The sequence below is a fragment of the Chiloscyllium punctatum genome, chromosome 39 (assembly GCF_047496795.1).
Source record: "Chiloscyllium punctatum isolate Juve2018m chromosome 39, sChiPun1.3, whole genome shotgun sequence".
NCBI lineage: Eukaryota > Metazoa > Chordata > Chondrichthyes > Orectolobiformes > Hemiscylliidae > Chiloscyllium > Chiloscyllium punctatum.
Genome location: NC_092777.1, coordinates 41,946,633 through 41,969,289, shown reverse-complemented (window position 1 = coordinate 41,969,289; position 22,657 = coordinate 41,946,633). Strand labels below are relative to the sequence as shown.

General features: G+C 42.9%; 1 protein-coding gene across 3 annotated transcripts in view; it reads left to right on the top strand.

Annotated features, from left to right (window-relative positions):
- Positions 1 to 22,657, top strand: part of lrrc45 (leucine rich repeat containing 45) — a 90,825-nt gene that overhangs the window by 49,817 nt on the left and 18,351 nt on the right. For all 3 annotated transcript variants that reach the window (XR_011954829.1, XM_072558535.1, XM_072558537.1), the window contains 4 exons: positions 4,305 to 4,397; positions 7,610 to 7,702; positions 9,632 to 9,805; positions 22,306 to 22,453. Coding sequence is in view for 2 of the 3 variants with exons in the window: in XM_072558535.1 (XP_072414636.1) it covers positions 4,305 to 4,397; positions 7,610 to 7,702; positions 9,632 to 9,805; positions 22,306 to 22,453 (508 nt within the window). In the remaining variant the exon portion in view is untranslated. The remainder of the gene's footprint in view (positions 1 to 4,304; positions 4,398 to 7,609; positions 7,703 to 9,631; positions 9,806 to 22,305; positions 22,454 to 22,657) is intronic.

The following is a 22,657-nucleotide window of genomic DNA, read 5'->3' as shown; positions in this document are numbered from 1 at the left end:
AGCCATTCCAAAGATGTGCAGGTCAGGTGGTTTGGCACTGTGGGAAGAAACCAGAGCACCCCACGCAGTCACAGAGAATACATGCAAACTCCACATAGACAGTTGACCGAGATTCAAGATGGCAGCGACCCAGTAGGTCTGAATCTGCAGAGCCCAAGACTCAGGCACAGTGGGGTGCCCACCACCAAGGGAAAGGTGGGCAAAAGATGGAAAAAGAAAGAAGGATAAACAAACAAGCGGGGGCAAAATAAAGTCGTTCTCCATACAGTTCAAGTCCTGCAGTCTGTTTGAAAGCATCCGGGAATTCTTTTACTTTCTCCGGTGATCCAAAGTTATATACATGACTGAAGCACAGCGTCGCCGGATATCACATAGAGTATTGAATATTTAAGTTTCTCAGACGCTTCTTCGCCTCGTCGAATGCCGTCCTCTTGCGGACCATGAGCGAAGAAAAGTCCTGAAACAATATTATTTTGGAGCCCTTGTACATCATGACATGGGGATCCTTCCCCAAGACTCTGGAAGCCTCTAGCAGCATTTGTTTTTTCCCTGTAACATTGAAGTCGGACTAGAACCGGGTGGGAGCGCTGGTCCAACCCGGGCCTACGCACAGCAACCCGGTGGGCCCACTCCACCCGCACCCGGCCCAGCTTTGACTCCGATTTCAATAGTTGTGGGGGCCATTGCTCCAAGAAATCCATGAGCTGGCCTTCCTCCTCCCGTTCAGGAAGACCCAGCTACCAGATATTTTTCTGACAACCTCGATTTTCAAGGTCGTCAATGCGCTCCTCCAGGGTCTGGACTCGTCGCTCCAGAGCCCGGACCTGACCCACGGATGACTCAGCAGCAGTCTCCGAGGCCCATTGCTCTGCCCCTCCGACACGCTGCCCGAGTTTTTCGGTCTCTCAGTCATGCTTCTTGAGTATGACCGAGATCGACTCCCACCTGGACCGGGCCTCCTTGATGGACGCATCGATCTTCTTTTGGAGTTTGACGATCTCCAAGATCAGGCTCGCCTCAGAAGCTAAGTCCCCCAAGGCGGTCACTGATATCCCTGCTGCTGCGGGAGAGGGTGGGGGAGTGGTCCCTGCCTGTTGTGAACTATGAGAGTTTTTGCCCTTAGTCATTTTTTAAAAAAGCACCAAACTGTTAAAGTATGAAGCAAAATGGCCAAGAGTGCTGGGCAAGAGCTATTTTGAGTGATTTAACAGGTGAGGTGAAGGTGGGCACCCCACTTTGCCTGAGTCTTGGGCTCTGCAGACTCAGACCTACTGGATCTTGAATCTCGTTCAACTGTCTGTGTGGAGTTTGCATGTATTCTCTGTGACTGCGTGGGGTGCTCTGGTTTCTTCCCACAGTGCCAATCCACCTGACCTGCACATCTTTGGAATGTTAAATTGTCCATAGTGTCCAGGGGTATGCAGCCTCGGTGGGTTAATTGTGGTAAATGCAGTGTTGCAAGGATAGGGTGTGGGATGGGGGGGGAAGAGGGGGATGGGTGAGTCTGGGGGCAGTGCTTTTTGGAGAATTGGTGGGGACTCGATGGACTGAATGGCCTGCTTCCATGCTGTAGAGATTCCATGATTCTATTCTGTGATGACTCAGCTGTTGTTAATGGTCCACAGCTCCTCATGGATGCTCCTCATAGATGTCTGTTTCCTATTGGAGGTGGTCATTGCCTGGCATTTGTGTGGTGCGAATGCCACACAAGGCTAAGCAATGACCATCTCAAAACAAGGGAATCTAGCTACCCCCCCATGATATTCATTGCATCACCATAGCTAAAACCACCACTATCAATTACCATTGACCAGAAAATGAACACTATGGCTGCACAAGCAGTTCAGAGGCTGGGACGTCTGAATGAGCAATTCAACACCTGTCTCCCCAAAACCAGTCCACCATGTACAAGGCACAACTCAGATGTGCAATGCTCTCAACTTACTTGGATGAATGCAACTTCAATATTAAAGAAGTTCAATACCACTGAAGAAAAGGAACCCTCCTGATTGGCACTCCATTCGCAATGAATGTTCAGTCCCTTCACAAATACTTAATGGCAGCTTTTTCGTGGACTGTTTCACTTTTGATGAATCACAAATGGTGCTGAACATAGTGCTATTATCAGCAATTATGCCCAATTCTGACCGAATGATGAAGGGAACATAATTGATGAAGCAACTGAAAATGCTTGGACCTAAGGCACTAACCTGAGGAACTCTAATGAAACTGTCTCGAGACTGAGATAATTGGTCTTTCACAACCATACCATCTTCCTGTTGTGCTTAATGTGACTCTAAGCATTGGAGAGGTTTCACATAGATTCCCAGTACATTACCTTCACTTTTGCTGGGACTCCTTGATGTGGCACTCAAGTCATATGCTGTCTTGATTTCAAGGACAGTCACTTTCTCATACCCTCTTGAGTTCATCTCCTTTGGCCCTTGTCTGGGCAAGCTTCTAATGATGTGTGGAGCCAAGTGGTTCTGCTAGAACCTGCTAGAATTAAACTGAGTAAATGAACAGGTTTTTATTGTTTAATTGTTGCCTAATATCGCTGTAGGTGATATATTCTGTCACTTAACTGATGATCATTAGTAGACCAATGGAGTGTAACTGGCCAAGTTGGATTTATTCTGTTTTGTGAACAGGACATAACAATTTTCCGTATGGGAAGGTACCAGTGCAGTAGCCTTACTGCAACAGCTTGACTAGGTTCATGAGCATGTTTTTGGCACTATTTGTCAGAGCCCTTTGTTTTTTGCAGTGCTTTTGGCCCTTTCTTTTTGTGTGATGTAAAGTGAGTCAAATTTATCAGCACTGGAATGCTGGGGACCTTAGGAGGAGGTGAGGTGGGCACTTCCAATGGCACTTCTGCTGAAGATGATTATAAATGCTCCAGCCTGGTCTTTTGCACCAATGGTCTGGGTTCTCACCTAACTGAAAATGGAAATATTTGTGGAACTATCTGCTCCTGTTAATTGTCCTCCATGATTCATAATTAGTTCTGCCAGGTCACAACAGCTTTGCTCTGATCCTTATAGTGCAAAATTGCTTAGTTTTTTAATTGCACGCTGAGTCTGCTTTTGGGTTATAGCTTTTTTGGCACGGCATTTTGCTACTGTTGGCATGCCCTCCTGCATTCTGCAGGATTGCTCCCTTGGTTTGATGGTGATTTGTAGAATGAGGAATATGCCCAGATTAAGAGGTTACAGGTTGCAGTAAGACTTGGATATTATCTAGGCCTGTGCTAACAAGGGACAAGTAATATTTGTGCCAAAGTGCAAGGCAATGACCATCTCCAACAAGAAAGAATCTAATTATCACCTTTGACATTCAATGGCATTGCTATCACTGAATCTTACATTATCAGTATCCTGGAGTTGCCATTTACCAGGAACTGAACTGAGAAGATCAGAGATGAAGAATCCTACAGTGGGTAACTCACCTCTCGACTGCCCAGAGCCTGTCCACCATTTACAAAGTGCCACATCAAGGAGTGTGATGGAATACTCCACACTTGTCCAGATGATTGCAGCATGAACAACTCTCAAGAAGCTTGACCCCACCCGGAACAAAACCGCCTGCTTGATTGGCATCACATCCTCAAAACATTCACTCACTCCTTCCAGTGACACACAGTCGGAACAGAGCATACCAGAAATTCATCAAGGCTGTTTAAATAGTACCTTCCAAACTCATTACTACTACAATCTAGAAGGACAGCAGACATATGGGAACAAGACGATCTACATTTCCTCTCCAACCCAATCACCATTCTGACTTTTTGAAATATATTGCTGTTCTGTAATTGTTGTTGAATCGATATTTTGGAACTCCCGCTTCGACACTGGATGTACCTGCACAAAATGAACTGCAGCAGTTTAAGAAGGCAGCTCACCACTGCCATCTCAAGGACAACTACGGATGGGCAATAAATGTTGGCCCAGCCAACAAAGCCTATGGCCCCTAACTGAATAAAAAACAGGTAGGCTTCTGGGAGGTCAAAGGCTTACTGCTCCTTGTTCACATTTGAAGGCACCTTGCTGCTGTCAAAAGCCACTTGCAGCTTTGAAGTAGTCTTGAGTCTTATAACCAGATGTTTCATTCTGCAATCTCACTAAAGATGAAAATGCCTTGGATTACAGTGTTTTACAGAGACAAGACTTGTTACTAATTTATTCAGAAATGTAACATACAGTCGCTCCTTCATGATAAATATGGTAGTTAGAACCTACATGAGTATATTTGAAATTTGAGAACATTCAGCATTCTATATATTTTATATCCTGCCTCTCTTTCAGGTGGATCACATGAATTTACAGATACAAGAGAATGAGCAGTGTTTACAAGACAGAATTCAGAAACTTGAAAACATTCGAATTCAACTAGAAACAGTGAGTGAGCAACTGTTACATGGTAAAATATGAAACAAGTAGAATAAATACTAACTTCTATTTTAAAACTTTGAACCATTCAAATGTATTTAATTGAAATGTCCTGAAAGCTACTATATAAATTTATATCAGTCTTTCTTTGTCGTTTATTTCTACCCAATAATTCATAATGGTGCAATGTCTTATATTTGATTTGCCAAATTGAACATATAGGCACAGATTATAACTTGTAAAGTAAATAAGGAATCATGATTGAAATGAGATTGAAAGTCTCAAACCAGTTCTGAAAGGGTCTGTTTACAGTACAAAGCTGCCATTGAATGGTAGGAGAAAGTCAGGACTGTGGATGCTGGAGATCAAAGTTGAAAAGTGTGGCACTAGAAAAACAAGCAGGTCAGGCAGAATCTGAGGAGCAGGAGAATTGACATTTTTTGCATAAGCCCTTCATCAGAGATATGGGAGGGAGGGGGGGAAGGCTGGGAAGGTGGTGCATGGTGGAGGTGATGGTGATGGTGATAGGATGGGAAGGAAGATGGACAAGTGGGACAAAAGGGTGGTGCTGAGTTGGATCTGGGATGAGGTGGAGGGAGGGAAGATAAGGAAACTGGTGAAATCGACATTGATGCTGTGTAATTGGAGGGTCCCAAGGTGGAAGATGAGGTGTTCTTCATTCAGGCGTTGGGTGGCTAAGATTTGGTGGTGGAGGCGGCCCAGATCTTGCTTGTCCTTTGCAGAGTGGGATGGGGAGTTGAAGTGATCCGCCACAAGGCAGTGGGATTGTTAGGTGCATATGTCCCAGAAATATTCTCTGAAATGTTCTGCGAATTGACATACTGTCTCCCCAGTGCAGAGAAGACCACATCGAGAGCAATAGATACAGTAGAAGAAATGTTTGGATGTGTAGGAAAATCTCTGCCAGATGTGGAAGGATCCTTTGGGGCCTTGGATGGAAGTGAGGGGGTAAGTGTGATGGCAAGGAAGATTCTGGGAGTGGAGAGTGGGTTGGTGGGTGGTGTGGGTTGTTGGCGGAGTCAAGGAGGGAAAGGTCTCTGTGGAATGCTGTTGGAGTGGGGTCTGATTGTAGGTGCTGTTGAATGATCGTTAATGAAGACCATTGGACTAATGGTTAAGAATGTAAATACCACATTATAATTTGGAGAGGCTCTTCCACTTAGTCGAATGGCTCAAAACAAAATCTGCTCATTGAGATTTTCTTTTCCAATTAATCGTGATTCCTTGCTATGAATACAGTGCTAATGATTCTCAGATGTCAAATTTATCACTGTATTAATGTTATACCATTTGTCATATGCCACTGGCTGATATTTTCTCTTGCTGGCTCTGATTTCTAGGTAGGCTGAATCTGATTGCCAATGTTCACTCGCAAGATAGCAACTTTAGATCCAAATCTACAAGCTCATTCAGCTAATTAATTAACACCTGTTAATACACGCAAACAATATTTGAAATGTCTGCAAAATAACTACGCATTATTAATTTTACTAATTGATCAACAAAGTTCTCATTTTCATTCTGAAGAATTACAAACTCAGTTTTTTTAAGAGTAATAATCCTCTGAAATGCGATGAACAAGCACTATGCTAGAGAAGAGAGACCTTTTCAGGTTGTAAGTTTGCTCACTGAGCTGGCAGGTTTGTTTTCAGATGTTTCGTCACCATGCTCGGAACATCATCAATGAGCCTTCAGTGGAGCGCTGGTGTTCTGTCCCCCATTTTATTTATGTGTCTTGGTCTGTTAAGGTGGGCGATATCATTTCTGGTACTTTCTCAGAGGTTGGTAAATGGGGTCCAAATCGATGTGTTTCTTGATGGAGTTATGGTTGAATGCCAGGTCTCTAGGAACTCCATGCGTGTCTCTTTTTAGCCTATCCTAGGATGGATATGCTGGCCCAGTTGAAGTGGTGCCCTTATTTGTCTTTATGTAAGGATACTAGTGATATTGGGTCATGTCTTTTGGTGGCTGGTTGATGTTCGTGTGTCCTGGTGGTTAGTTTTCTGCCTGTCTGTCCGATGTAGTGTCTGTTACAGTCTTTGTATGGTATTTTGTAAATGACATTCGTTTAGCTCGTTGTTTGTGTAGGGTTCTTCAGGTTCATCAGTAGCTGCTCCAGTGTAGCTTTGTGGGCTGCCATGATGCCAAGGGGCTGGAGTAGTCACCTCCGAGATGTCTTTGTATGGAGTGTGGCTAGAGCTTCTGGGCATGCTGTCTACTTGCTTGGGCTTGTTGTTTAAGGATAGGTGGACTGTGTTTATTGGGTACCTGTTGTTCTTGAATAGGCTGCACAGGTATTTTTCTTCTGCTGCCCATAGTTCCTGCAATGTGATGTAGCCCATTTAAATAATGTCCTGATGTTAAGTTTTTTCCCCTGAGATTCTTACAGACTTGATGCAACACCAACTTGCGTGAACAAGCAAAATTTTATTAAGCATAGTACAATACAAGCTTTGGAGAAACCCTGAACATCCTTCGTCATGCTTGCAAGGCCTGTCCAGGGAAGCTCTCCCTGAACAAAGCAAACAGTCTCCAGAAACAATGTAATGCAAATCATTCCTTAATGGTCAGATCTAGTGTGATTTTTTTTTTTACAGGGAATAGTCAAATTCCAACTGTAATGTTCTTATTGATTTCTGAATAGGAGATGAAAATATAAATAGGCTTTTGAATGGCAAGGAAATGGCCATGGAAATTGCTCTGAATAATAGGAGATGATAATGTAATTTCTTACAATCTATCTGTAAATCAGGCATCACACCCTAGCCTCGGGACATCCAATTTCCTGCAGGTCAGCAGAGCAAGTTAACTCTTGAATATTACATTGATGCAGCTCCGTTTGTGGGTGTTGGGATGATTGCTTCTACAGTTAAGTATCTGGTCTGTGTTGCTTTCCTGTAGACGCTGGTCTGCAGTTCTCCATTAACTGTTCATTCCACTGTGACATCTAGGAATGGGAGTCTATTGTTGTTCTCCTTTTTTGTGAAATTAATGACAGTAAGGATGTTGTTGATGATGTAGGTTGCCTCTTTTTGTTCTGTTTTGTGATGATAAAGGTGTAATCCACATCGCAGAGCCAAAGTTTGGGTTGGATCATGAGGAGGGTTGTACAAGACAGAGATTTGTATGAGTACAATTAGTAACTTTATAAATTTTTTCATGAAATTATACTTAACATTCTAAAGTGTGTTCTGTGACAGGAGCTGAGTCATCTAAAGGCATCTGCTGTAACTCATCGAGCACTAGCTGAAGAAGAGCTGATAAAAATGAAGAACCAAATTCGATTGGAGGAGGTAACAAAAAAATACAAACATAGGGCATGCAGTAACTTCCAGACTTCTTCAAATTTCATACTTTTTCTTCTATTTTGCTGTGTCTGTTTTTTCTATTCTTATTGCCTATTTTCCCCTTCCCATTTCTCAATTTGGGCTTCTCAACAGACTAACTACTCCCAAAGAGTAAGGGAATGTTAGTTTAGTGAGCCATGTACTGCATTCAGTGCTTCACAAATCACCTTAAACATCATTATGGAATCTACCTCAATTTAATTTTCAGGCAGACTTCCTGTGGGTGGCTAGCCTTAATCCTAACACTTATACATTTACATTTACATGAATCAAAAATTGCAATGTTAAAATGGGCAAAATTACCAGAATTAGCATGCTTTAGAATTGAAGGATTTGTTTTATATATAACTGCTTCTGCAGTCGGAGCATAGTAATGTGGTAAGAGCCCAATCCCAATCAGCTGCTTATTCTTAATCTTTGTTTGGATGCCTATTTGCTTCTCTGTGTGATAGCTTCTAACAATTCTCAATGAAGTATTTATTTTCCAAAAACATGAACTCCAAGTTACATGTCACCTTTCACAACCTTTATTTGATTATTCATGTGTTTACAATAAATATTTGCTCCCTTGTTCCTATTCCAATAACGAATGAGAAAAATCATCATTTACTTGGTTGTAACCTTTCACAATCAAGTCATATCTTTGTTATTTCATTTCTCAAATCCTCAACTTATCCAGCCCTTTTGTAACTGTAGCAAACCATCATTGTTCACAATCAAATGTGCAACTTTTATCATTACTTTTACAATTTTCCTACAATAGAGTATGCAATACTGACTTGAAACATTAACTCTGTTTCTGTGTACAAATGCTGCTAGACCTACTGAGTTCCTGCAGCACCAGCTCCTCAGTCCCACCTCATAGAGTCATAGATCTATACAGCGCGGAAACAGAGATTTTGTTTTATACTTTCAACTTCAGTCTGACAAAAATTGTGTGCAAGATTTACGTTGCTTCTTGAGGGCATGCTACACTAGATGATTCAAATGAGAAGTTAAAGGGCATATCTATCACCTGCTTAGATATTGTGAGACAGCCCATGCCACTATTCCTAAGAAGAGAAAGCAAGTGACCTTTGTGATGTCAATATAGAAATCATTATAACACACCAAAGTCACATTCTGGGCATAAGCAAAGGAGATTTGAGTAACTTCCATCTGCAAAATCAGCATGAAAACAACAGCAAATAGGATCAAGAATGTTCTGGGTTCTTATTTTCAAAATTAATTACCTCAAATTTTGCAACATCTATTGCATCAACTAACTTTCTATCCTTTTTTCCTTACCTTGTTCTCTATTGTTCTACAGTTTTTCACCATTCTTGTTATTTCTCATATCCATCTTCCCATTTGATGTCATCATGAAAGTCCAATGTTTTCCTTTTAATTGGCTATTCCAGACCACTTTTAAAAAATGGATTGCATGAACTTTTTGATACATTACATCATGCACCTATAAACTGAAGATTTTCATTGATTAGATTTTGGATGAGTGGAATGTAAAAGTCAACTGCAATATAAGCTTCATTTCATGTGTTTCGGATTTTAAACTACTGCTACTGTATAAGTATTAAAGTTGCCCAGATTCAGATCTCTGAGCATGTGTGCAAGTTTAGATAGGATGTGAACAATACTTTCTTCCTTCAATACCACATTACTGTCTTGAACAAAACAATGACTAGCACTTTGGTGCCCAGTGTACAAAGATTGACTGTTTTTCATTAGAACTAAACTGAAATTAGTTCAAGAGCATTACCATGTCAACCTGACAAACTCTGGACTGATCACACTTTCCTTGAGCAGGTTACTCAAGTGCTTAACACTACGATTCAGTATTATTTCTCCAATTATTCCTGCTTTTCTTCTCTACTTTAGCAAGATCGATTGGTCCACTTGGAGGAGAAACTTCATCTTGTTAGCCAGTCACGCGATGAATACCAAAATCGATGTACGATGCAAAAACAAACCATCAATGAGTTACAAGCAAAGAACAACAAGTTTACTTTTGAAATTGAAGGTTTAAAGCGCCGCATAGAAGAACTCACTCAGGTGAATTAGAATTGTGCAATTATTTACTTGTTTGTCTAAAATCTTAGCATCTGATGGTAATTTTTGGATTTTACTTTTTGTGACTAATACCAGAGCATTTATGTGATGTAGACAAATGGAAGATTTTTTAAAAAATAATAAAATAGTGATTTACAGCACAGGAACAGACCCTTCATTCCAACTCGTCCATGCTGACCAGATATTCTAAATTAATCCCGTCCCATTTGCCAGTACTTGCCTATATCCCTCTAAACCCTTCCTTTCGTGTACCCATCCAGGTGTCTTTTAAATGTTGTAATTGTACCAGCCTCCGCCACTTCCTCTGGCAACTTATTCCATACACGTACCACCCTTTGCATGAAAAAATTGCCTATTAGATGCCTTTTAAATCTTTCCCCTCTCACTGTAAACTTATACCCTCTAGTTCTGGACTCTCCAAACCCAGGGAAAAGACCTTGTCTGTTTACTCTAGCCATGCCTCTCATGATTTTATAATCCTCTGTAAGGTCATGCCTCAGTATCCAACGCTCCAGGGAAAACAGCCCCAGTCTATTCAGTCTCGCCCTATAGCTCAAACCATCCAACCCTGGCAACATCTTTGCAAATCTTTTCTGAACCCTTTTAAATTTTGCAACATCCTTCCTATAGGAAAGAGACCAGAATTGCACAAAATATTCCAAAAGAGGCCCAACCAGTGTCCTGTACAGCCTCAACATGACCTCCCAACTCCTGTACTCAATACTCCGACCAATAAAGAAAAGCATACTAAATGCCTCCTTCACTGTCCTACCTACCTGAAAGTCCACTTTCAAGGAACTATGAACCTGCATTCCAGGTCTCTTTGTTAAGCAGCACTCCCCATGACCTCACCATTAAGTGTGTAAGTCCTGCCCTGATTTGCATTTCGAAAATGCAGCACCTCACTTTATCTAAATTAAACTCCATCTGCCACTCCTCAGCCCATTGTTCCATCTCATAGTCATAGAGATGTACAGCACGGAACCAGACCCTTCGATCCAACCCATACATGAGGAGCATATATCCCAATCCTATCTAGTCCCACCTGCCAGCACCTGGCCAATATCCCTCCAAACCCTTTCTATTCATATACCCATCCAAATGCCTCTTAAATGTTGCAATTGTACCAGCCTCCACTACTTCCTCTTGCAGCTCATTCCATTCACGTACCACCTTCTGCGTGAAAAAGTTGCCCCTTAGGTCTCTTTTATATCTTCCCCTCTCACCCTAAACCAATGCCCTCCAGTTCTGGACTCCCCTACCACAGGAAGAGACTTTGTCTATTTACCCTATCCATGCCCCTCTGTAAGGTCACCCCTCAGCCTATGAAGCTCCAGGGAAAACCGCCCCAGCCTATTCAACTTCTCCCGACAGCTCAAATCCTCCAACCCTGGTAACATCCTTGTAAATCTTTTCTGAACCCTTTCAAGTTTCACAACATCTTTCCGATAGGAAGGAGACCAGAATTGCATGCAGTATTCCAACTGTGGCCTAAGCAATGTCCTGTACAGCCGCAACATGACCTCCCAACTCCTGTACTCCATACTGTGACCAATAAAGGAAAGCATACTTCTTCACTGTCCTCGGAGACTCCACTTTCAACGAACTATGAACCTGCACTCCAAGGTCTCTTTGTTCAGCAACGCTCCCTCGGACCTTACCATTAAGTGCAATAGTCCTGCTAAGATTTGCTTTCCCAAAATGCAGCACTTTGCATTTGTCTGAATTAAACTCCATCTGCCACTCCTCAGCCCATTGGCCCACCTGATCAAGATCCTGTTGTAATCTGAGATAACCTTCTTCGCTGTCCACTACACCTCCAATTTTGGTGTCATCTGCAAACTTACTAACTATACCTTTTATGCTCACATCCAAATCATTTATATAAATGATGAAAAATAGAGGACCCAGCACCGACCCTTGTGGTACTCCACTGGTCACAGCCTCCACTCTGATAAACAACCCTTCACCACTCTCTGTCTTCTACCTTTGTGCCAGTTCTATATCCAAATTGCTAGTTCTCCTTGTATTCCATGAGATCTAACCTTGCTAACCAGTCTCCCATAGGGAACCCTTGTCGAATGCCTGACTGAAGTCCATATATATCACATCTACCGCTCTGCCCTCATCAATCCTCTTTGTTACTTCTTTAAAAAACTCAATCAAGTTTGTGAGACATGATTTCCCACGCACAAAGCCATGCTGACTATCCCTAATCAGTCCTTGCCTTTCCAAATACATGTACATCCTGTCCCTCAGGATTCCCTCCAACAACTTGCTCACCACCGAGGTCAGGCTCACTGGTCTATCGTTCCCTGGCTTGTCCTTACCACCCTTCTTAAACAGTGGCACCACGTTAGCCAACGTCCAGTCTTCCGCCACCTCACCTGTGACTATTGATGATACAAATATCTCAGCAAAGGGCCCAGCAATCACTTCCCTAGCTTCCCATAGAGTTCTAGAGTACACTTGACCAGGTCCTGGGGATTTATCCACTTTTATGTGTTTCAAGACATCCAGCATTTCCTCCTCTGTAACATAGACATTTTTCAAGATGTTACCTTTTGTTTCCCTCCATTCTATATCTACCATGTCCTTTTCCATAGTAAAATACTCGTTTAGTATCTTCCCCCATCTCCTTTGGCACTACACAAAGGTTGCCTTGCTGATCTTTGAGGGGCCCTATTCTCTCCCTAGTTACCCTTTTTTTTCCTTAATGTATTTGGAAAACCCTTTGGATTCTCCTTAACTCAATTGCCAAAGCTCTCGTCTCCTTTTTGCCCTCCTGATTTCCCCCTTAAGTATACTCCTACTGCCTTTATAGGCTTCTGAGGATTCATTCGATCTATCTTGTGTACACCTGACATATGCTTCCTTTTTCTTAACCAAACCATCAATTTCTTTTGTCAGCCAGCATTCCCAACAGCTACCAGCCTTTCTTTTCACCCTAACAGGAACATACTTTCTCTGGACTCTCTATCTCTTTTCTGAAGGCTTCTGATTTTCCAGCTGTCCCTTTACCTACAAACGTCTGCCCCCAGTCAGCTTTTGAAAGTTCTTTTCTAATACTGTCAAAATTAGCCTTCCTTCAAATTAGAACTTCAACTTTTAGATCTGGCCTATCTTTTTCCATCACTTTTAAAACTAATGGTATTATGGTCGCTGGCCCCAAAGTGCTTCCAGACTGACTCCTCAGTCACCTGCCCTGCCTTGTTTCCCAAGAGTACGTCCAAGTTTTTCACTTTCTGTAGTAGGTACATCTATATATTGAATCAGAAAATTTTCTTGTACACACTTAACAAAGTCCTCTCCATCTAAACCCTTAACACTATGGCAGTCCCAGTCTATGTTTGCAAAGTTAAATTCCCCTACCTTAAGCACCCTATTATTCTTGCAGATAGTTGAGATCTCCTTACAAATTTGTTTCTCAATTTCCCTCTGACTATTAGGGGATTCTATAATACAATTCCAATAAGGTGAATCATCCCTTTTCTTATTTCTCAGTTCCACCCAAATAACTTCCCTGGATGTATTTCCAGGAATATCCTCCCTCAGTACAGCTGTAATGTTATCCCTTATCAAAAACACAACTCCCCCTCCTCTATTGCCTCCCTTTCTATTATTCCTGTAACATTTGTATCCTGGAACATTAAGCTGCCAATCCTGTTCATCCCTGAGCCACATTTCTAAAATTGCTATGATATCCCAGTCCCATGTTCCTAACCATGCCCTAAAGTTTATCTGCCTTCCCTGTTATGCCTCTTGCATTGAAATAAATGCAGTTGAATTTATCAGTCCTACCTTGTTCTCTGCTCTCATCCGTTCTCTTTGTTAATTCTTCAAAAAACTGAATCAAGTTAATGAGATACGATTTCCCACGCACAAAGCCATGTTGATTTTCCCTAATCACCTTTCCAAATACATGTAAATCCTGTCCTTCAGGATTCCCTCCAATAACTATCCCACCATCCATGTCAAACTCACTGGTCTATCGTTCCCTGGCTTTTTCTTACCGCCTTTCTGAAATAGTGGCACCACATTAGCCAGCCTTCAGTCTTCTGGCACCTCACCTATGACTATTGATATTCCAAATATCTCAGCAAGGGGTCCAGCAATCACTTCCCTAGCTTCTCACACTGATCAGGTCATGGGGATTTATCCACCTTTTTGTTTTAAGGCATCCAGCACCACTACCTAAATAACATGGACATTTTTCAAGATGTCACCATCTATTTCCTCACATCTTCCATGTCCTTCTCCACAGTAAACACTTGTGTTTAGTATCTTCCTCCATTTCCTGTGGTTCCACACATAGGCTGTCTTGCTGATCTTTGGGTCCCATTATCACCCTAGTTACTCTTTTGTCCTTCATTTATTTATAAAAACCATTTGGGTTCTCCTTGGCCCTATTTGCCAAAACTATCTCATGTCCCCTCTTTGCCCTCCTGATTTCCCTCTTGTGTACTCCTACTGCCTTTGTACACCTGCCAGCCTTGCCTTTCACACCAAGTCTCTGCATACTCATTATTTCATTTTTGAAGGCTTCCCATTTTCCAGCTGTCCCTTAACCTGCGAACATCCACACCCAATCAACTTCTGAAAGTTCTTGCCTCGTATCGTCAAAGCTGGTCTTCCTCCAATTTAGAAATTTAACTTTTAGATCCTGTCAATTCTTTTCCATCACTATTTTAAAACTAACAGAATTATGGTCGCTGGCCCCAAAGTGCTCCCCCACTGACACCTCCAGTCATTTGCCCTGCCTTATTTCCCAACAGTCAGTCAAGTTTTACATCTTCTCTAGTTGATACATACACATACTGAATCAGAAAATTTTCTTGTACAAACTTAACAAAATTCCTCTCCATCGAAACCCTTACTACTATGGCAGTCCCATATGTTTGTAAAGTTAAAATCCCTGACCTTTACCACCCTATTACTCTCACAGATAACTGAGATCTCCTTAAAAGTTTGTTCCTCAACTTCCTGCTGACTATTTGGGGGGGAGAGGTGGTCAATAGCACAATCCAGATAAGGTAATCATCCCTTTCTTATTTCTTAGTTCCACCCAAATAACTTCCCTGGACATATTTCCAGGCATGTCCTCCTAAGTACAGCAGTAATGTTATCCTTTATCAAAAGCACCACTCCCCCTTCCTCTCTTGCATTCCCTTCTATCTTTCCTAAAGCATTTGTATCCTGGAACATTAAGCTGCAAGTCCTGTCCATCCCTGAGCCACCTCTCTGTAATTGCTACGATATCCACGTTCCATGTTCCTAACCATGCCGTGAGTTCATCTGCCTTCCCTGTTAGGCATCTTGCATTGAAATAAATGCATGCAAACCTACAGAAGATTTGTAGCTCAGGTTGTGGATCAGATTGTCAGTTTGCTTGCTGAGCTGGTAGATTTGTTCTCAGACATTTCATCACAATGCTAGGTAACATCATCAGTGAGCCTCCAATGAAGCACTGGTGTTCTGTCCCGCTTGCTATTTATGTGCCTTGGTCTGTTGTGGTAGGTGATATCTCTTCCGGTTCTTTTTCCAAGAGTAAATGGGGTAAATGGGTCTAAATTTATATGTTTGTCAATGATTAACAAGGTCAGTGATTAACAAATTTTCCAAGGTCACCTGTGAATTTCGCTGTTAGTTAATTTTTCTTAGACATATTCTCATGTCCAGAAATACTTGAAGTCAAACAGCAAAGGCAATAGCTGTACAGATTCACTGCTGTGCCAGACAGCAGTGTAGATTTCTTATCTTTCTCTCACTGACCACGTGGTCGCTGCCTTTGTTCTCTTTCTCCTTTTTTAAAGTATTGTTGGTTTGAATATTTTTCCCCAAAGTTCCAAAACAATGTAATAGTTTATAAAACAGTAATTATTTCTCCTGGAATTCAAGGAAATCACCTCCAACACCTAAAATATCCCCCCAAAAAGCAGCTCTCATAGCCACAATGTTTTCCCATTCTCCATCTTGAATTGGTTTAAGTTTCAATTTTTTTTCCAAGTGTTAGATTTTTAACTATATGAGCCATTTGTAGGATGTTTTAGTCCTACTAAATATTTAGGTGGTAACTCTGCAACTACCTGTTGATTTATGAGGAAAGCTTAGAAAGCAGTATAGGAAGAAACAGTTAAGTTTACCTTTTCAATACAAGTCAGTATAATTTACTAGATTTCCTCTTAAGGTGGTACATCAAAACAAGCCCAGAAAGCAGTAAAATGAAAATTACTGAAAGGTAGACATGTAACAGTATTGGCCAAAAATGTACTTTAGCTTGAAATTATGTACCAAATTAGGTATCAGAAAAATATTGCGGATAGTCAAAATATCATGACAGACCATTTGAGAGAATTATTAGCATTGAGGTTCCTTTGGTCAAAAATCCTATTTTTGTCTCTAGTTTCTTTTCATATTCACCATAGTGTATGCAGGGATTGAATACTAATTGAAATTCTGCAGTATCTGTTTTCTACCACTACTGGAAGGTACGTAATACTAGAACTGTCTGTGGAGACCACAAATAAAAATGTGGACTGTTTCATTGTAACACCATGTGTAGATTACAAGGTATGAGTGGATTGAGTGAGAAACAAAATTTGTGAATAAATGATTGATTCACATGAAGAATAATAAATGATTAGTATATTGGAGAACAATTCTCAGCCCATTATTGTTTTCATGTAAAGAATTTTCATTTACATAGCAAGTTATTACAGAACAAATCACTACAAAGGGATCTATAAACTAGTGCCTACTTTTGTTTTTGAAGTTTCAGATATCCTGTTTAATGAACAGCTGGTGCAACCAACTTATGCATAGCAAACAGCAAATAAATGCAGGAATGCTTAGTCAGACAATTTGGTTTTTGTGGCTTTAGTTTGTGTTAACTACAGTCGAGAACATAGGGAAAGCTCCGTGTTCTTCAAAGAGTAGGAAGATGCAGCTTAAGTTTAGTGTCTGATCTGAAAGCCCCTCCAGCAATGCAGCATTCTTTCAGTACAGTATTTGGTGTCATCCTCGAACATTTGCTAATTGGTGTTGGCAATTAATGCTACAACCTTCTTGACTCCAAGGTAGGCATACAAGAAATTGAACCAAATTAGCCATGAAGCTAGATACAAAATTAAAAAAAGGAAATAATCAAAAAGTGGGAAGAATCATTTAAACTATCTCTGTAATGCGTCAATTAAAAACTGAGAAAACACATGCTATCCTTCAAGAACGGACAGAGAAGAATAACTCCAACAAGGAATGGGTCTTGACACCTGTGTTGTGATAAGAAAGCACTGAAATTGGAAAGTCTTGTATTTGTTACAGCACAGAGACAGACAGTTGAACCAAAGCTGCCTTTCTACCTCTGTGCAAAACACTATAAAACTAAACCATCAAATACCCATATAGTCACTTCGATGGTTCCTAGCCAGAGTTTTGAGTACTAAATCCAAGACTTTGGGAATAATTCGTTTTCAGACACTAGTTTTGTATCCTAAGCAAAAAACTTAACAATTTCTTAAATACAAATTAACGATTAACATTAGCAGAGAAAAAAAATAATCAGCGCAGTAAGCAGATTAATGACTGTGCTTTAAACCCCCAAAATTTGTTTTCAGCCCCATTCACACACAAGGCAGACAGGCAACAAACACACTTACGGGATTTATACAAGAAAATAACAAGACTGGCCAGATCACTTAAAATGGCTTTCACAATGTGTTGTTTCACATTGTGGCATAACTGTGGACTCCTTAATGTTTTCCAGAAATATTGATCAGGGTGTCTCCTCCTCAGTTCACCCGGCAAAGGCAGCAAATCTTCCAAATCAGCTTTCTACCCTTTGGGTTTATAGAAGCTGATGTATTAGGTTGGGCAGGGAGCTTTCATATCTTCATGCTGTCTCAGCAACATTCCAGGACTATCTCTCCGGTAATGTAGTTCAAAGAAAACAACATTAACTCTGGTTCCGCCCTGATAGACTAACCGACTCTCTCCGAGGCCTCAGTCGCCATTCAACAACAGCCATCTGCTTGAACATAGGGTCCCCTTCAGACTTGCTGGAGCAAACTCCCAGGTACTATTCCTTGTTAATAACCAACTTCTGCTATCTGTTCAAACACCAAGCTCTTTCCAAGGATTGCTGTTTCTGTTAGAATCTTATAATCAAGGCTCAGACTGCAACTAGCCTCCAGGCCTAGACTCACAAACAAATTGTTCTGTTTTGAAATTCAAGCTGTCCCGAAATCCATCAGTCATTTCCAGCTCATAATTCAAAATAGATGAAAGAATAAAATAAAAAGAATGGAAAGTCAGTGAGAGTTCTAACATATTGAACAGTTAGCATAATTTAGAGGTGATCTTATTTAGGTATTTAAGATTCTCAAGGGATTTGACAAGCTGAATTCCAGTACACCTTTAAATAAAAGCTGAAAATGTGTTGCTGGAAAACGCAGCAGGTCAGGCAGCATCCAAGGAGCAGGAGAATCGATGTTTCGGGCATGAGCCCTTCTTCAGGAATGAGGAAAGTGTGCCAAGCAGGCTAAGATAAAAGGTAGGGAGGAGGGACTTGAGGGAGGGGCGTTGGAAATGCGATAGGTGGATGGAGGTTAACATGAGCGTGAGAGGCCGGAGTGGGGGTGGGGCAGAGAGGTCAGGAAGAAGATTGCAGGTTTCGAAGGTGGTGCTGAGTATGAGGGTTGAGACTGAGACAAGGTGGGGGGAGGGGAAATGAGGAAACTGGAAAAATCTGAGTTCATCCCTTGTGGTTGGAGGGTTCCTAGGCGGAAGATGGGGCGCTCTTCCTCTAGCCATCGTGTTGCTATGGTCTGGCGATGGAGGAGTCCAAGGACCTGCATGTCCTTGGTGGAGTGGGAGGGGGAGTTGAAGTGTTGAGCCACGGGGTGGTTGGGTTGGTTGGTCCGGGTGTCCCAGAGGTGTTCTCTGAAACGTTCCGCAAGTAGGCGGCCTGTCTCCCCAATATAGAGGAGGCTACATCGGGTGCAGCGGATGCAGTAGATGATGTGTGTGGAGGTGCGGGTGAATTTGTGGCGGATATGGAAGGATCCCTTGGGGCCTTGGAGGGAAGGGGGAGGCGTAGGCGCAAGTTTTGCATTTCTTGCGGTTGCAGGGGAAGGTGCCGGGAGTGGAGGTTGGGCTGGTGGGGGTGTGGACCTGACGAGGGAGTCACGGAGGAAGTGGTCTTGTCAGAACACTGATAGGGGAGGGGAGGGAAATATATCCCTGGTGGTGGGGTCCGTTTGGAGGTGGCGGAAATGATGACAGATGATACGATGTATATGGAGGTTGGTGGGGTGGTAGGTGAGGACAAGTGGGGTTCTGTCCTGGTGGCGATTGGAGGGGCGGGGCTCAAGGGCGGAGGAGGGGGAAGTGGAGGAGATGCAGTGGAGAGCATCGTCGATTATGTCTGGGGGGAAGATTGCGGTCTTTGAAGAAGGAGGCCATCTGGGTTGTTCGGTATTGGAACTGGTCTTCCTGGGAGCAGATGCGGCGGAGACGAAGGAATTGGGAATATGGGATGGCGTTTTTACAGGGGGCAGGGTGGGAGCAGTGGGAGCTGTGGGAGTCGGTCGGTTTATAGTGAATGTCCATGTTGATTCAGTCGCCCGAGATAGAAATGGAGAGGTCTAGGAAGGGGAGGGAGAAGTCTGAGACGGTCCAGGTAGATCTGAGGTCAGGGTGGAAGGTGTTGGTAAAGTGGATGAACTGTTCAACCTCCTCATGGGAGCATGAGGCAGCTCCGATACAGTGATCGATGTAGCGGAGGAAAAGGTGGGGGGTGGTGCCAGTGTAGCTGCGGAAGATAGACTGTTCCACATATCCTACGAAGAGGCAGGCATAGCTGGGGCCCATGCGGGTGCCCATGGCTACTCCTTTGGTTTGGAGAAAGTGGGATGATTGGAAAGAGAATTTGTTCAGAGTGAGGACCAGTTCAGTCAGTCGAAGGAGGGTGTCAGTGGAAGGGTACTGGTTGGTACGGCGGGAAAGGAAGAAGCAGAAGGCTTTGAGTCCTTCGTGATGGGGGATGGAGGTGCACAGGGACTGGATGTCCGTGGTGAAGATAAGGCGTCGGGGACCGGGGAAGCGAAAAAGGGGGGAGGTGGAGGGCGTGGGTGGTGTCCTGAACGTAGGTGGGGAGTTCTTGGACTAAGGGGGACAGGACCATGTCGAGGTATGTAGAGATGAGTTCGGTGGGGCAGGAACAGGCTGAGACAATGGGTCGGCCGGGGCAGTCAGGTTTGTGGATTTTGGGATCGATGTGATCGACGATGCTCTCCACCGCATCTCCTCCACTTTCCGCTCTTCCGCCCTTGAGCCCCGCCCCTCCAAACGCCAGGACAGAACCCCACTGGTCCTCACCTACCACCCCACCAACCTCCATCTACATCGTATCATCCGTTGTCATTTCCGCCACCTCCAAACAGACCCCACCACCAGGGATATATTTCCCTCCCCTTCCCTATCAGCGTTCCGAAAGGACCACTCCCTCCGTGACTCCCTCGTCAGGTCCACACCCCCCACCAACCCAACCTCCACTCCCGGCATCTTCCCCTGCAACTACAAGAAATGCAAAACTTGCGCCCACACCTCCCCCCTTACTTCCCTCCAAGGCCCAGGGGATCCTTCCATATCCGCCACAAATTCACCTGCACCTCCACACACATCATTTACTGCATCCGCTGCACCCGATGTAGCCTCCTCTATATTGGGGAGACAGGCCGCTTACTTGCGGAACGTTTCAGAGAACACCTCTGGGACACCCGGACCAACCACCCCGTGGCTCAACACTTCAACTCCCCTCCCACTCCACCAAGGACATGCAGGTCCTCGGACTCCTCCATCGCCAGACCATAGCAACACGACGGCTAGAGGAAGAGCGCCTCATCTTCCGCCTAGGAACCCTCCAACCACAAGGGATGAACTCAGATTTCTCCAGTTTCCTCATTTCCCCTCCCCCACCTTGTCTCAGTCCCAACCCTCGTACTCAGCACCACCTTCCTAACCTGCAATCTTCTTCCTGACTTCTCCACCCCCACTCCCACTCTGGCCTATCACCCCCACCTTAACCTCCTTCCACCTATCGCATTTCCAATGCCCCTCCCCCAAGTCCCTCCTCCCTACCTTTTATCTTAGCTTGCCTGGCACACTTTCCTCATTCCTGAAGAAGGGCTCATGCACGAAATGTCGATTCTCCTGCTCCTTGGATGCTGCCTGACCTGCTGCACTTTTCCAGCAACACATTTTCAGCTCTGATCGCCAGCATCTGCAGTCCTCACTTTCTACTAGAACACCTTTAAATAAAACCCAAACTATGGGAGATGTAGACAATTTCAAGCTTTAGGAAAAGGGACATATTTTAAAATTTGGCTCACATAAGGGGTGATGGATATGGGGACTAGCCTATTTAAACAAGTAGTGAATCACACGTCTTTCTAAATTTTAAATGTGCAATGCAAAATTCTTTAACAGAAGAAACTATTCAGTAATGGACTGAAGGGTCTGTTTCCATACTATAAGTCTGTGACTTTCGGAATTGGCCTCATGGATGGAAATGGTTGCAAGCGGAGGCAGCAGCATCGTGTCAATGTCATTGGCCTAGTAATCCAGACTCCTTGTGACAGTAGGTTTTAATCCCATCAATGCCAGATTGTGAAATTATAATTCAATAAAAAGCTTGTCTATCAGTGGCCGCATAACCACTGTCAATTGTTGGTGAATCAACGGGGTTGCAATGTTGTTTTAGGGAAGGAAATCTGCCATGCTTACCTGGTCCAGTGAGACCTTTTTCCGCGTATGGAGTCAGCTGTTACTAGGGGACACAGCTGTAAATTAAGGGGTGGTAGGTATAGGACAGATGTTCGGGGTAGATTTTTTTACTCAGCGGGTTGTGAGTTCATGGAATGCCCTGCCAGTAGCAGTGGTGGACTCTCCCTCTTTATGGTCATTTAAGCGGGCATTGGATAAGCATATGGAGGTTACTGGGCTAGTGTAGGTTAGGTAGGCTTCGGTCGGCGCAACATCGAGGGCTGAAGGGCCTGTACTGCGCTGTATTTTTCTATGTTCTATGTCCACTTGTGATTTCAGATGCATAGCAATGTGGTTGACTCGTAAGTGCCCTGTAGGCAATAAATGCTGACCAATCCAGCAGTGTCCACATCTCATGAAAGAATATATTTTTTGTAAAGGTCTGCCTTAACTGCATATCTTTCTGGAGTTTTGGCGGGGAAGCAGTTATGCATGCTTAGTGATCTGACCTGGAATTTGTTATCTGCACAGTCTATTATCCACTACTTAACCATTTTTATGCTAAATCAATATGGCCTTAATAGAATTTTCTGGCCCTAATGATGTCTGGAGAATATGCTGTGCAAACTTTATGTTCACTTTAGTGAAATTACTGAGAATAAACTTGTTTGAAATATGGTGCAAGTGTTATAAAATTCTAACACTGAAAATTCCATGTTCAGGAACTATCTGGTAAGGACCAAGAGAAAGTTGCAGAGGTGAACAATGTACGAGTAGAACTCCAGGAGCAAATTGGTCATCTGCAAGCAGAACGAATAGCACAAGAAGGACTCAAAGAGAAGATTTCAGCTTTAGAAAGACAACTGAAAGGTATGCAAGCAGGAAGTACTTGCTTAACTATGAAACCTGTCAAAAATATTCTCTTGTCAGCTATTAATGTTAAACTCTTAAATACGATAAGAGTATATTGATTACTTGCCCAAATCAAAAGCAATGTGTAGAGCATATGTTTTGTTTTCAAATATTTTAATGTATTGGGTTAATTTTAACATGAGTAAATCCTTGATGTCTGAT